The sequence below is a fragment of the Aureobasidium namibiae genome, assembly GCF_000721765.1.
Source record: "Aureobasidium namibiae CBS 147.97 unplaced genomic scaffold scaffold_8, whole genome shotgun sequence".
Lineage (NCBI taxonomy): Eukaryota > Fungi > Ascomycota > Dothideomycetes > Dothideales > Saccotheciaceae > Aureobasidium > Aureobasidium namibiae.
Genome location: NW_013581201.1, coordinates 14,387 through 27,170, shown reverse-complemented (window position 1 = coordinate 27,170; position 12,784 = coordinate 14,387). Strand labels below are relative to the sequence as shown.

The 12,784-nt window shown below is 50.0% G+C and overlaps 6 protein-coding genes across 6 annotated transcripts; 5 read left to right on the top strand and 1 right to left on the bottom strand.

Moving 5' to 3' along the window:
* Nucleotides 1-291: 291 nt before the first annotated feature.
* On the top strand, nt 292-2,365 carry M436DRAFT_63488 (RabGAP/TBC; the record flags this gene model as incomplete). The annotated part of the gene is made up of 6 exons (XM_013572149.1): nt 292-315; nt 372-387; nt 469-478; nt 535-657; nt 711-2,061; nt 2,099-2,365. The coding sequence occupies 6 exons, from the start codon at nt 292-294 to the stop codon at nt 2,363-2,365; spliced, it is 1,791 nt and encodes a 596-aa protein (XP_013427603.1).
* Nucleotides 2,366-2,408: 43 nt separating this feature from the next.
* M436DRAFT_72511 (deoxycytidylate deaminase) lies at nt 2,409-3,628 on the bottom strand (the record flags this gene model as incomplete). Its single annotated transcript, XM_013572219.1, has 4 exons — nt 2,409-2,434; nt 2,539-2,696; nt 2,745-3,555; nt 3,607-3,628. 4 exons carry the CDS (start codon nt 3,626-3,628, stop codon nt 2,409-2,411), a joined length of 1,017 nt encoding a protein of 338 aa, XP_013427673.1.
* Nucleotides 3,629-4,011: 383 nt separating this feature from the next.
* M436DRAFT_46477 (E1-like protein-activating) lies at nt 4,012-6,277 on the top strand (the record flags this gene model as incomplete). Its single annotated transcript, XM_013572062.1, has 3 exons — nt 4,012-4,211; nt 4,270-5,004; nt 5,095-6,277. The coding sequence occupies 3 exons, from the start codon at nt 4,012-4,014 to the stop codon at nt 6,275-6,277; spliced, it is 2,118 nt and encodes a 705-aa protein (XP_013427516.1).
* A 1,194-nt stretch (nt 6,278-7,471) lies between these two features.
* M436DRAFT_63485 (uncharacterized protein) lies at nt 7,472-8,728 on the top strand (the record flags this gene model as incomplete). The annotated part of the gene is made up of 1 exon (XM_013572148.1): nt 7,472-8,728. One exon carries the CDS (start codon nt 7,472-7,474, stop codon nt 8,726-8,728), a length of 1,257 nt encoding a protein of 418 aa, XP_013427602.1.
* A 712-nt stretch (nt 8,729-9,440) lies between these two features.
* On the top strand, nt 9,441-10,169 carry M436DRAFT_81557 (uncharacterized protein; the record flags this gene model as incomplete). The annotated part of the gene is made up of 1 exon (XM_013572281.1): nt 9,441-10,169. The coding sequence occupies one exon, from the start codon at nt 9,441-9,443 to the stop codon at nt 10,167-10,169; it is 729 nt and encodes a 242-aa protein (XP_013427735.1).
* Nucleotides 10,170-10,911: 742 nt separating this feature from the next.
* M436DRAFT_63483 (WSC-domain-containing protein) lies at nt 10,912-11,523 on the top strand (the record flags this gene model as incomplete). Its single annotated transcript, XM_013572147.1, has 2 exons — nt 10,912-11,216; nt 11,271-11,523. 2 exons carry the CDS (start codon nt 10,912-10,914, stop codon nt 11,521-11,523), a joined length of 558 nt encoding a protein of 185 aa, XP_013427601.1.
* Nucleotides 11,524-12,784: the final 1,261 nt, after the last annotated feature.

Sequence of the window (12,784 nt, the reverse complement as noted above, 5' to 3'; positions counted from 1 at the left end):
GGAAGTACACATGCACGAATCTCAGCGAGATCGAAGACCGGCTATGGAACTAGTTCAACAGTCCCTCCCACGCTAGATAGAGATTATGTGATGTTGCGTCAAGTTCGAAACCTCGTTGATACTCAAATTGTTGGAGACGTTGCGTACAAGAGTGGCTGCGTTCGGAATCAAGTCCTCGGCGAGCGAGCGCGTCATGGCCGTTCCACCGAGTGATGTGGGTGGCCGTTTGTTGTACAATCGTCTCATCTCGACACAAGCACTCGACTGCCTCGTCTGTTAATTTCCGCCAATATGGCTTCCAAAAAGCTGCAGCAGGTACCTTTCTGATCTCCATTTCCTCAGCCATAGCAATGCTAATCTTTCGCTCGCAGGAAATGGTCCAGGTCGGTTCGTCTCCTCTAATTGCCCTGTCGTGCTTTCCCCACAACTGGCCTCCCTCGAGCTAACTGCTATACCTACGCGCATCAGACAGATCCGAGTATGTTTCTATCCAGTCTCACACTGCTGTAGCCGTCATTCTGACCATTCAATCAGGTCTTCCTCCCCTTTCTGGCGCACCTCATCCTCGAACAGCAAGCGTGATGCCAGCCTCGCCGGCGAGAGAAAGGTCTTTGGAGCTTCATACTCGCATGCCGACATTCTCAACTTCGACAACTTGTATGCATTCGTCAATGCCTACCCTCGACGACCTGCTCTTACCACTTTCATAGAAACATCTCCAACAGCAGCACACCACGTCCCCACACCCCACCCTCGCGCGACAACCGACCGTCCCTCAAAACCTCGACCAGTCTCTCTCCTCCGGCCCCACGCCGCTCGTACTCCAATTTCTTCGGCGAAAACACAAAGACCAATGACTCACCACAAGACGAAGAAGCCCTGGATTTTGACGAAGATGAAGACGAGTTTGGCCTACCGAGCATAGCGAGCATGAGGAGGAAGGGCAAGAGACAAGTCGCAAAGAAGAAGAAAGATCCAGGTGGCTCTCAATCTTCTTTGACCACGGTTCCATCAGCCACAGCAACACTGGCTTCTTGGTCCATGAACAACGGGGACATTGCCGAAGAACGTAGTTTGCCAAACTATCCTACCACAAAACGATCAGACGGAAAGATCCTCCGACCGCAGTACAAAGATATCCTCAGAGATCCTGCGAACGCCCTCCACTTGATCAATCATGCTCCTGCTCCACTCAACGCCTCTCCGAAAGAGGTCGAAGCCCATTCAGCCCGCATCACTCGCATCAACAAGTTCAAACGTATCCTACAAGCCTCCTCGATCAATCTGGCTGAGCTGCGCGACTCTGCTTGGTCAGGCTTGCCTGAAGAGGTCAGAGCCATGTCATGGCAGATCCTACTTGGCTACCTTCCGACGAACAGCGATCGAAGAGTAGCCACGCTTGAGCGCAAGAGGAATGAATATCTGGAAGCAGTGCGACAAGCTTTTGAGAAAGGCACATCGACGAACGAGGCCGAGTCTGTGATTGGCATCGGCGGAATATCAGCATCACCTGCGACTCAACGAGGCAAAGGTCGAGGGCTGGACGAAGCCATCTGGCATCAGATCAGTATCGATGTTCCACGAACGAATCCACATCTTGAACTGTACAGTTTTGAAGCGACGCAGAGGTCTTTGGAACGCATTCTGTACGTCTGGGCCATCCGTCATCCCGCAAGTGGGTACGTCCAAGGAATCAACGACCTCGTCTCGCCGTTCTGGCAAGTCTTCCTTGGTATGTACATGACGGATTCAGAGATCGAATGCGGTATGGATCCTGGACAGTTACCAAAACAAGTTCTGGACGCTGTGGAGGCCGACACTTTCTGGTGTCTGACCAAACTCCTCGATGGCATACAAGACAACTACATTCATGCACAACCTGGCATTCAACGACAGGTGGCCAGTCTTCGCGATCTGACCACGCGTATTGATAGCAATTTGGCGAAGCATCTCGAGAATGAAGGGGTCGAGTTTATACAATTCAGTTTCCGATGGATGAACTGCTTACTCATGCGTGAGATAAGCGTCAAAAACACCATCAGAATGTGGGATACGTATTTGGTATGTCGATCTTCAATGTTTATGATTTGTCCCCAAGCTAATTCTACAGGCCGAGGACCAAGGATTTTCCCACTTCCATCTCTATGTCTGCGCTGCTTTCCTGGTCAAATGGTCGGACCAACTACTCAAGATGGACTTCCAAGAAATCATGATGTTCCTGCAAGCTCTGCCTACTCGCGGCTGGAACGAAAAAGATATTGAGCTTCTCCTCAGCGAAGCTTTTATCTGGCAGAGTCTCTTCCGAAACTCCAAAGCTCACATCCAGAAAAGTTCTCAGAATGGTCCACTCTCTGTCACGCTATAGGTCCAACACCCTGCTGGTAATACCATGAGTTGTACTTTACGATTCAATCGACGTCGGTCATGAATAGCTCTGATCGTGTCGTTTTTTATGATTTATCAAAATCTGCGAAACCGAGGTCACAAAGATTGACAAGACCCTCTCGTGGCTGTAGATAATCAGTGTCAGAAATTTACGCGTCACCAGGATGCTTACCGGAGCATATTGTCGAAGATGAACACCTGCTTCCTGGAAGATTCTTGCGCTTTGGGTATCCATGTGGTAGCTCTGGCTGAAAACGACCTCAGTAATACCGACCTGAACGATCTTGACGCTGCACGTCAAACAAGGACATCTATCGAAAGTCAGCACGAGCAATCATGTCTGAGTATTGGCTACTTGCGTGTTGCAGTATAGTACAGCGCCGTCACCGACACGCTCTCGGCCAGCCTCGAGAAGGGCATTCTCCTCGGCATGGAGACACAGACATGTGCTCAGGCCAGTACCGCCTCCCTTGCTCGTATTGCAACGAGCACATCCGCCTTCGTTACAATTTGTGACGTTCCTCGGAGTGCCGTTGTAGCCGGTGCTGATGACACGTTTTCCTCGAACAAGCACACAACCGACCTGTCTTCGCATACAGTTACTTCGTCGAGCAGCAAGGTCAGCAAGCTGCATGAAATACTGGTCCCAGGTCGGCCTCATCCTGGCAGGATCGAGGAGGTTCAGGGCATCGAGTGAAGCTTGTAGCTCAGGAATGGTGGTGGTTGGGTTCAAGATTCTTATCTGAGCTCTAGACGACAGAGCAGCCAGGCTCGATAGGGGATCGTAGAGATGCTCATCATTGCGAAGGACAAAGTCATCCAAGGCTGGAGGCTGTTTGTTCTGCTGAGCACATCTTTCACGGAAGCGCTGCCATCGCACACTGATGGGGGCGTCAATGCTCAGTAAGACGAAATGAGGGCGTTTGGCCAGAGTGTCGAGGATAGCTTCGTTCCAGATAGTAGTCAAGACGTAATTCTCCCTCCAATTTTCAGAAACATATTGGTCTAGCAAGAGTGCAGTGGGGAATTCGAGAGCGGCACTTGTCCAGTGGGCGAAATTTGAAGATTTCTCGATCGCAGGAGTTTTGTCGTCTCGTTTGATCGTCAACGGGGTAAAGTTGTGCTTTTTAATCAAGTAGTCTGCTACGGTTGCTTTGCCCGCACATATGGCTGTTTATTTGTTTTAGGAAGAGTTAAACTCGGTGTCGGGGTGTCACTCACGGCCACATATGCCGATGAGCATGTTTGCGTTGTTGATTGTCTGTCCTCGGAGAAGATCGTCTTACTGTCAAGGTACACGCAAAGAGCAACAAGATGGATATTCAGACAAAGACACGGCGGACAGAGAAAGGAGCTTTCACATGTTCAGCGGAAGGAAGGCGCGCTTCTTTGACGACCGTGCGTTGGACTCCCAGACCCACGTCACAAGTGAAGGCCATCACATTCAGCAGGTCACAGCTGCCTATGTTTCAACGCGTTTGCCATATGCTACAACCATAGACCCTATCCTCATCCTCAACCTTCTCCACCGCGCAGACTTATCCCTGTATCCATAGCGAGCACAACGGCGAACGCCATCGTCGACTTTCGTATACGAAGGACCCCGCAACGCGACAAACAACCATGATGGAGGCGCTCAAGTTTGCGCCCTGGACGTCGGAAATCGATCTAGGCTTCTACTCGGCTCTTGGTAATCTCAAGCTCAACCATGACCGACTGGACTCGTCGGCCCGCAGGGTTTTGGGTGTCTACCAGATCCAGACGAGGGACCCGCCAGAGCGCTCGGCTCGCATGCAGATTCACAACCAAGCTCTAACCCAAGACCAGTGTGTTCATGCCCGTCGATACTGCATATGCTTACCATGATGGCTAATACCGCTGCAGTGTCCCAGCCACCTTCTACCGCGGCGAGGGCTACATTCGCAACTTCAATACCATGGACGAGTACAAGCAAGTCGACAAAGCTGCACACATCGAACGCGCCGGCCGAACAATCTGGGACGCCATTAACGATGGAACAATCTTCTCGTGTCCCTCACTGCTAGCTTCCTTCTCAGCCATCTGCTACGCCGATCTCAAGAAGTTCAAGTTTACATACCAATTCGCATACCCAGCCCTACATTCCGACCCCACCTGGTCCTATTCGACGTTGCAAAAGATTACTCCGAACGAGACAGAGCAGTTGGTCGAAGAAGTGGGAACTTGGAGGTACAGCGTAGACACAAGACAACATGGTTTCTTCCTGGCAAAGAAGATTAGAGGCCCCGACCTGAACGACGACCATGAGTCACATACCCCGCTTGATGAACCCGATGACCGAGACTTTGAAAACGACCACTTCCACGACGCAAACTCCGAGCCTGGTGATACTCCCGACTATCGGTGGAAGATTGGCGCTCTAGTGAATTTCGAGACTGGCTTCTTCAACAATGTCGACCCTGAAGATCAATACATCTGCTTCGCGGACCCTTCAACTTTCGAATCAAATCCTGGCTGGATGTTGAGGAATCTGCTCGTCCTTGTACGTCAACGTTGGAAACTCGACAAACTTCAGATTATGTGTTACCGCGACACGCACGCTCGACGAGAACAGTCGCACACCATCTTCTTCAAGGTCGAGTCTGTCAAGCCTACTGAGGGTGACCACTCTGCCCATTTCCCATCAGTACCTCAGAGTCGCGACTCATCACCATCAGCGCCTACACCGAGGTCGATTCCACCGGCAGAACGTGGTCCTATGCCGAAGATCACGGGCTGGGAGCGAGACACCAGGTCTCGAAACTTGTCTCGCACCATCGACATGGGCGCCTATATGGATCCCACTCGCCTTGCTGATCAAGCTGTCGACCTGAATCTGAAGCTCATCAAGTGGCGCATCGCACCCTCGATCGATCTTGATATCATCAAGGACACAAAATGTCTTCTGCTCGGTGCCGGTACCTTGGGCTCTTACGTCGCACGCAATCTCATGGGTTGGGGTGTACGAAATATCACATTTGTCGATAACGGTAAAGTCAGCTTCAGCAATCCCGTGCGTCAGCCTCTTTTCAACTTCGACGATTGTCTGAAGGGCGGCTCACCCAAAGCCGAGACGGCTGCTCAAGCACTGAGACGCATTTACCCAGGTGTCAATGCTGCCAGCCATTCGCTATCAGTGCCCATGGCTGGACACCCCATCATGGATGAGAAGAAGGTAAAAGCTGAATTCGATCAACTACATAAGCTAATCGAAGGCCACGATGCCATCTTCATTCTCATGGACACACGCGAATCACGCTGGTTACCGACAGTCATGGGCAAAGCAGCAAACAAAATTGTTCTCAATGCTGCTCTTGGTTTCGATTCGTATATGGTCATGCGACATGGAGTTTCCTCGCAACCACAAGCAGAACAACTGGGATGTTATTTCTGCAACGATGTGGTCGCGCCTGCCAATTCGCTCAAATCTGCTACACTCGATCAACAATGCACAGTCACTCGTCCTGGTGTAGCAGCCATTGCATCAGCACTTGCAGTCGAGTTATTGGTCTCAATACTGCAACATCCCGACCAGGCAGCTGCGGCCGCTCCTCCAATAAACGACCCTCAAGCTCAGCACCCAGATCATCCACTGGGCAGCGTGCCTCATTCCCTTCGTGGCTTCCTCGCCGACTGGAAGACACTTACTATCAGGGGTCAGGCGTACGATTGTTGCTCGGCGTGCTCACCTACAATTCTATCACTCTATAGCAGTCAAGGCTGGGAGTTTGTGAAGCGTGCTATCAATGAAAAGGGATATGTCGAGGAGGTATCTGGATTGGCGGAAGTGCAGAGGAGAGCTGAAGAGTTGGATAACGATGTTGATTGGCAGAGTGATGGTGAGGAAGACAATGAAGAGGCTGAGATTATATAGGTGGGCACAACACTTTCATGGAGGGTGCAGGCGTTTGAAGGCGTGTTGTGTTGTTGGACTTCAGAGAAACTTTGTCTTGTCAGGGGAAGTCATTGCTGAGAGCTCCGCTTCTTCTGTTTTCTCTGGGGTTAGTCGGGACACGGGGGTTGTTTTCTTTGCATTATCAAGGGTGTTTTTTTTTTGGTTTGGTCTTGAGTATGTAGCACTGGAAGAACATCTGTTTTGTGAGCTGACTCAAGGGACTGTTGTTTGCCCAAAACGATACAATTCCATCCTTTCCATCATTTTTTTGTTGTGACTTGAACTTCCCGATTTGTTTACTGGCGACACGGTTCGCGTAGATATAACTCTTGGTATCCTAGAATCAGGACTTCATGATCACGTATTCACGTTCAGGAGCAAGTTTTACGGTGATCGCTATATCATATGCACATAAGCACTATTTGGACATTCAGCAGTCTCGTAAATGATTGAACCCAATGGTACATGAGGACTTTTTGATGCTCTAACGCGCTTTTGTCAATAACATAGATAATTAGAAGTCGACAAAAGTTGATTCTGTACTCGTGATATAATCACTCCTTCGATCTGAGTAAAGAAGCTGTAATGCTGGCAGTATTCCTCACCATGTGCAGTCAATGTGAGTTTGAAGTTTACTTGTCGAGTTCTTTTGAGTTAGTATTTCTTGGTCGGTAGCTTTTGATAACACTTGAGAGATTCTTAGTGAGATCTAGAAAGTGACATTGAAGATGAATCAACATCCTAATAAATCCTGTGGCTATCGATAAACTTTTTGCTGTCCCTTATATTGGTACGCAATTTTTTTTCCTACTTCACCCACGTGGCGATGCAAAGTTTGGGGTTTGAGTTCAGCGGTTGATCTGGGGCAAGAGCGTGTAATTGGCGACTCGTTGTCTATGTGATATTCGGTGTAGACATCGAGGTTCAATAAGAGCGACTGGATTGTTGAGATGGGTAGTGACAATGATCTGGAATCTTGTGACGCATCGAGGGCTAGTCAGCTTAACTTGCTCATAGTACCGCTGAACCGCAAATATCAGTCATGTGCACAAGACTCGATGCAAAGATCTCTCTCCTTGGTGATGTGACAAATATTCTCTGCCTAGACTTCTGTCGGAACGAAGAAGACTTGCTATCACACTGCGGATTCTTCTTGATTGTCCTAGCGAAATGATGCCTAACAAACTCTTCGGGTTTCCACCACTAGATTTCTCTAGTGGTAAGAGCGACCACCTCGGAGCCATTCGGGCTTTGATGCCAGGTCCTCTTCCCTCTCCCATCGGATACGAGCGGTCTAGCGATGGGACCAGATGTCCAGGACAGAGCTCCGCTCCAGGTAACGCCTTAGGACCTGCTTCTTCACAGGATGTGCCAGATAGCCCGGATACCAATGGGCTTGTGGACTCGGGCGTACAGCTACCCTCTCCCACAGACGATAAAGACGAGATCCAGAATTTACGTGACAGCGAGCCTCTCCTACCCTTGGTCCAACAAAGAGAGCTCTTCATCATCTACCTACCATCAATGACCAACGAAGAACTCGAGCAATTCTGGAAACCCATAGATAACAGCGGCAACATGCCTTTCTTCAGAGGCGGTCCCACTGTTCCGATTGAGATCAGCAGACGACTCTACGATCTAGGCGTCCACCATCCCGGTCAACTTTTCGATCCGTATGCCTGTGCTGCTTTGCGACTGGCTTTGAATACTTATATCTCGTTTGCCTATCATCCGATGGGTCGGGTCGCATGGTGTGTCAGACAACGACTGCTGCAAGAACAATTTTGGAGAGACGAGCAACGGCGCAGAGACGAAGAGCGACTGAGACAAGAGGAAGAAGAAGAACAGTGGAGGGAACAACAAAGACTCCGACGAGAGGTGGAGGAACGAAGAAGAGATGAGCACTTTAGAAGACTGAGAAGAGAAGAAGATTTGCGCAGGCAGAGAGAAGAAGATGACATGGAGATAATCACTGCGGAACACGAGCAGAGGATGAGAAGACCAGACCTACTGACCGATAGATACAAACGTCCAGAGACCGAAGATGCGAGAGAACATTGCATGCGCCAATACATGGAAATGCGGTCAAAGCGTGCGATCCACAGGTGCACGAATGTACCCTGCTTCGAAGAAGCCTGTACGATTGATCTGCCGGCATCTACAGGATGCCGCTATGCTGATACATTCCACTCGGATCCAAATACAAACCCTTGTATCTGGGGTTGGGGTTTGATGCTGAGGAAGGTCAAGCAAGAAATTGATTTAACGGTGGCGAGAACGGCAGATCTTGACGACATAGCGGAATGGTATCGTGACCAACGCAGGAATCATCAGAGGTTCCACGGTCCGGTATTGGTCACAGATCCACCAAATGCTCCTGATAGGAACAAATGCCATTGGGTCGTCGCACCGCCAGCGCAGAACAGATAGAGCCACCAGTGATCCTGCAGGCAATGATTGTGTAGACATGGAAGACCGCTTCAAGTGGATAGTCCTCGAGGCATTCATCTTGATTCAATAACTGATAAAGCATGTGCTGTTCTGGTGAGACGCAAACCGTCAAATATTTCCAAGTGATGAAGCTATCCCTTCCGCGGAAGCATCAAGAGCGTGTGACAGCTGTCGGATCGGCCGAAAAGTCCATGAGACATAATAGCACCTATCGGAAAGTGGACGTGTTCCGAACTCTCTTCGGATACTATCCAGTCCGGATGATTGGCCTTTTCTGGAGTGAGCACGTTGTTCTGCACGTGTGTGGGTCCATGAGTAGGATTGACTTTGGGGCCGAATCACAAGCCGCTCTGGGAACGAGGCTGTGAGCATGTTATTCGTATCTCATGCGAATATTCCAAGTAAGTGTTGCATGTTAATTCCGACTCTCTCATTCATGGCGAATCGCTTGTTCAGATCGATGATGCTAATTCTTCGATCGGGACACGCCAACGATTGATGTCGACAGTTTATCTTGCTCAATGTGCGGACAAATGACACATTGAGATACGTGCAGGACTTCTTAGCGATTCGGCTTTCCTCTTCTCAGTCATGGGCGATGATAAAACGATTCTTGTAAAGCCGACAATCTCACCTTTTATCCTTCCACCACCCAAGCTGGTTTTTGAAAGTGCTTGCTCACAGACAAACGATGGCATACTACGAAGGCTTTCCGCCCGCATTGTCTAGCCCAGCCACCGCCGCAGGCTCCGATCTCCCCAAGCAACCGACTTACCCCACTGTCCAGTCATCTCAAACCCCTTCACCAGTCAAGGATACGGCACGAGATTCACCAATGGACCCCGCTGGTAAAAGACCTGTACCAGGCGACACGACAGTACAGGACCATGGGCTCAATGGTTCTTCCACAAATAAACCAGAGCAAGCATGCGAAGGATGCAGGTTTCTCCGCAGGCGCTGTGATGGATCCAGCTACTCAATAGAAGGTCACGGCCACGAAAAAGGCCGGTGTTCGAGCCACGAATATCAAGATCATCTCCAATGGCGATATCAAGTCACGAAAGCCTGGATTTCTCTCGACAAGCACGATGGATGTCCTTTTGCCAACAGTTTCTTCACACATGGGACCAAACCATGTGATAAGGGTTGGGGTAAGGCTCTCCACGAGCACATGTATCTCCACGGCAAGCGGCGGATGGAGACCGACGCGCCAGAAGTCATTCTCGAAGAGTATCGTGGTCGACACGTCCATGAGGAGAGGCATCAGAGTCTGGAACTGGAGCTAGAGGATACTGGCAATTCCGAGAACCGCATATGGAAGTTGTGTCCAACAGGGCAACAACAGCAATGGCAACAGCAACCAGGACAGAGGGAGCAGGGACAGCCATCTGCTTCGTCATACCCGTATCGCGAGGTCTGAGAACGTCCAGGGTTGTCCGAAGACAGCACGGATGAGGTGGTCCACAAGGGGGTGTCCAGTGAAAGGCAGAATTCCAGGAACTGGCGAGTTGAGCGTGTATGCAGATGCACCGTATGTCGACTGGACTACCAGATGGCGCAAAGAGAGTAGCTGTCAAAGAAATAGGAAAGTGCAATGAAGATAGTTCCCGAGCTTCAAATGCAGCTTTCTGCCTCATTCCGGGATAAGGTAATCTTACCTCAGATGACTGGAAGCTCCAATCGAGGTTTCCTTCAAGTTGATATAATAATCGCGTGCTCGTATCAAAAGATGCAGGAGCTGAAGTGTTTAAACAGCAGCTGAGGTCTGGTCAAGGCGGCAAGCTTGGCCGTTTCACCCGTTTCGGCCAGAAGGCGTCTATTCTTGGGAACTGGTTCACTCAACCAACTCTACTTTTGCGCGCCAGCAAGCAGCTGAGACCATAGAAGACAAGCCTGCATGCTTTCCACGGTCAACCGGCGCCTCCGAGCAGAGCCGCTACTGTTATTGGCGATAAGTTTTTAGGCTTTTCGTGATATCTGCGAGACACAAAGGCAGGTCTAGGGAGCTGAGAAGAAAAACGAGATAGATCCGCGGTCCCTTTTCTCCTTCCGCTTCTCCTTCAGCTCTGCTCTATCGTGCTTTCCTGCTCGCTTTGATTTTTGCGTCCTCACCACAGCTTCGTACCTGGAACCGTCTATCGCTATACCACTCGGTACCCACGATGTTCGTCTCAGCCTTCGTTTCCGCTCTCTCGCTGTTCGCAGTCGCTTCGGCCCAGTCCTCGGCTTCTACCACCTCAGCCGCCGCTTCAGCCTCCGCTTCAGTCGTCGCAATCGCCGCCGCTGGCTCAAGCGGATACAGCTACATGGGATGCTACAATGAAACGACCGAAATAGCAGGGACCTCTGGTGCTCGCGCTCTCTCTGGCGGCAAGATGGAAACCGGCAATGACACCACTGTTGCTGCATGCTTGCAGTACTGCGGCGAATCAAATTACCAATACGCTGGTTTGGAATATTCAAAGGAGTGAGTGCGGTCAAGATGATGGATACATAAGGAGTCATACTGATTGGTTTGCAGGTGCTGGTGTGCCAACTACCTTTCTGCTTTGTCGGCGCAGCTGCCAGAGTCAAACTGCTCGCTTGCGTGCGTGGGCAATGACACTGAGCTGTGCGGTGGCTACCTCACGATCAACCTCTACAACCTCACCAGCAAGAAGTCTAGCTCTTCTGGTTCGTCGTCCAAGGGTGCTGCAGCTTCGGTCGCTGCCTCGAGCTGGACTAACGTGTTGGGTGCAGGTGTCATGGCTTTGACACTCGGTGCTGCTTTGTAAAGAGACGATTGAAGTGGGAACATACCCTGGGGAATATACGAAACACGATCTTGGGAATAGACGGACAAGGCGTTTGGATATATAAGGTAGCATGAGGAGTTTTACGGCGTGGACCCGACCGACATTCATATTCTGCGAAACGTCTCAAGTCCTTTTCCATGGACCATCTGTTGTTCGGTAAGATCGAGTGCTCAACATTGGCATCAATCGAAGAACACGACATGCCAAACCTTTCAAAGCGCGCATCATTCGACTAAGCTCGATTTCTCGTGCAGCCACCAATTTCGGAGCTGAGAAGAGCTGAACTCGGCCTATAAAGACTGTCCATCGTGTCGCAGAACATGCACTCGACGGGTGATGGCATGAATCTCAACTGTCCAGTCTCAATCAGGCATGTACCTTGAACCACAGACTCTCTTCGCATATGTCAGCCAAAGTCCACTTCAACTAGATTGGAAAGAGTTTACTTACTTGTCTCCTGACAAGGAACTCATCATAAATCTCGTCCCATACATCGCGAGAACTACAGTCCTCCTCGCCTTCGATAGTTAACTCACAGGCAGGCTGCCATTCATCATGCATGCTATGCGAGTATCCGAACCATGATTTGGATAAGGCCAGTCCAGAAAGTGCAAGTACTTTGCTTCCTTGAGTGCTCGACGAGCATCTCACCTTGCAGTGGCAGAATTCAGAAATCGGTAATGTTCGTTGGTTCGGAACTCTCCAGTGATGAGGTTGTATATTTGATGTGGTAAGTTGCGACAAATTTCGCCGAAGAGATGGTTCATGACATCCATGTCGGAATCGCTTGCGTTTCGATGGACGAAGATATGTTCAATGCGTTCGAAGTCCATCTGGGCTGGCTTGATGACCATGTATTGAATTGACATTGTGTCGTCTAACCAGTATGCTCGAGGCATAGTGATAGGGGTTTGCGGCAAGAAGAAGAGTTCGTCCATTGACTGATTCGAGATAGCGTCTCGATAAGACAAAATGTGATCAGAAGGCACATCAGTCACCTCTAGAATATTGGCGTCAGAGTCTAGGCTGACCACGCGCTCGTACTACGTTTGATTGAATGCTAGAAGTCTTGTGGAAGTCTCTTTTCAAGTGGTATCTCCATCCAATCGTTGGGCTTGAACGGGCTGCAACTTGACATTGAAGTCGTCTCTTGCTCTCCGAAGCAGCTCTGCAATGGACGTCTTCGAAGCGACAGACCACTCCTCAGGGTAAACCAATAGACGTTGAGTAAAGAGACCCA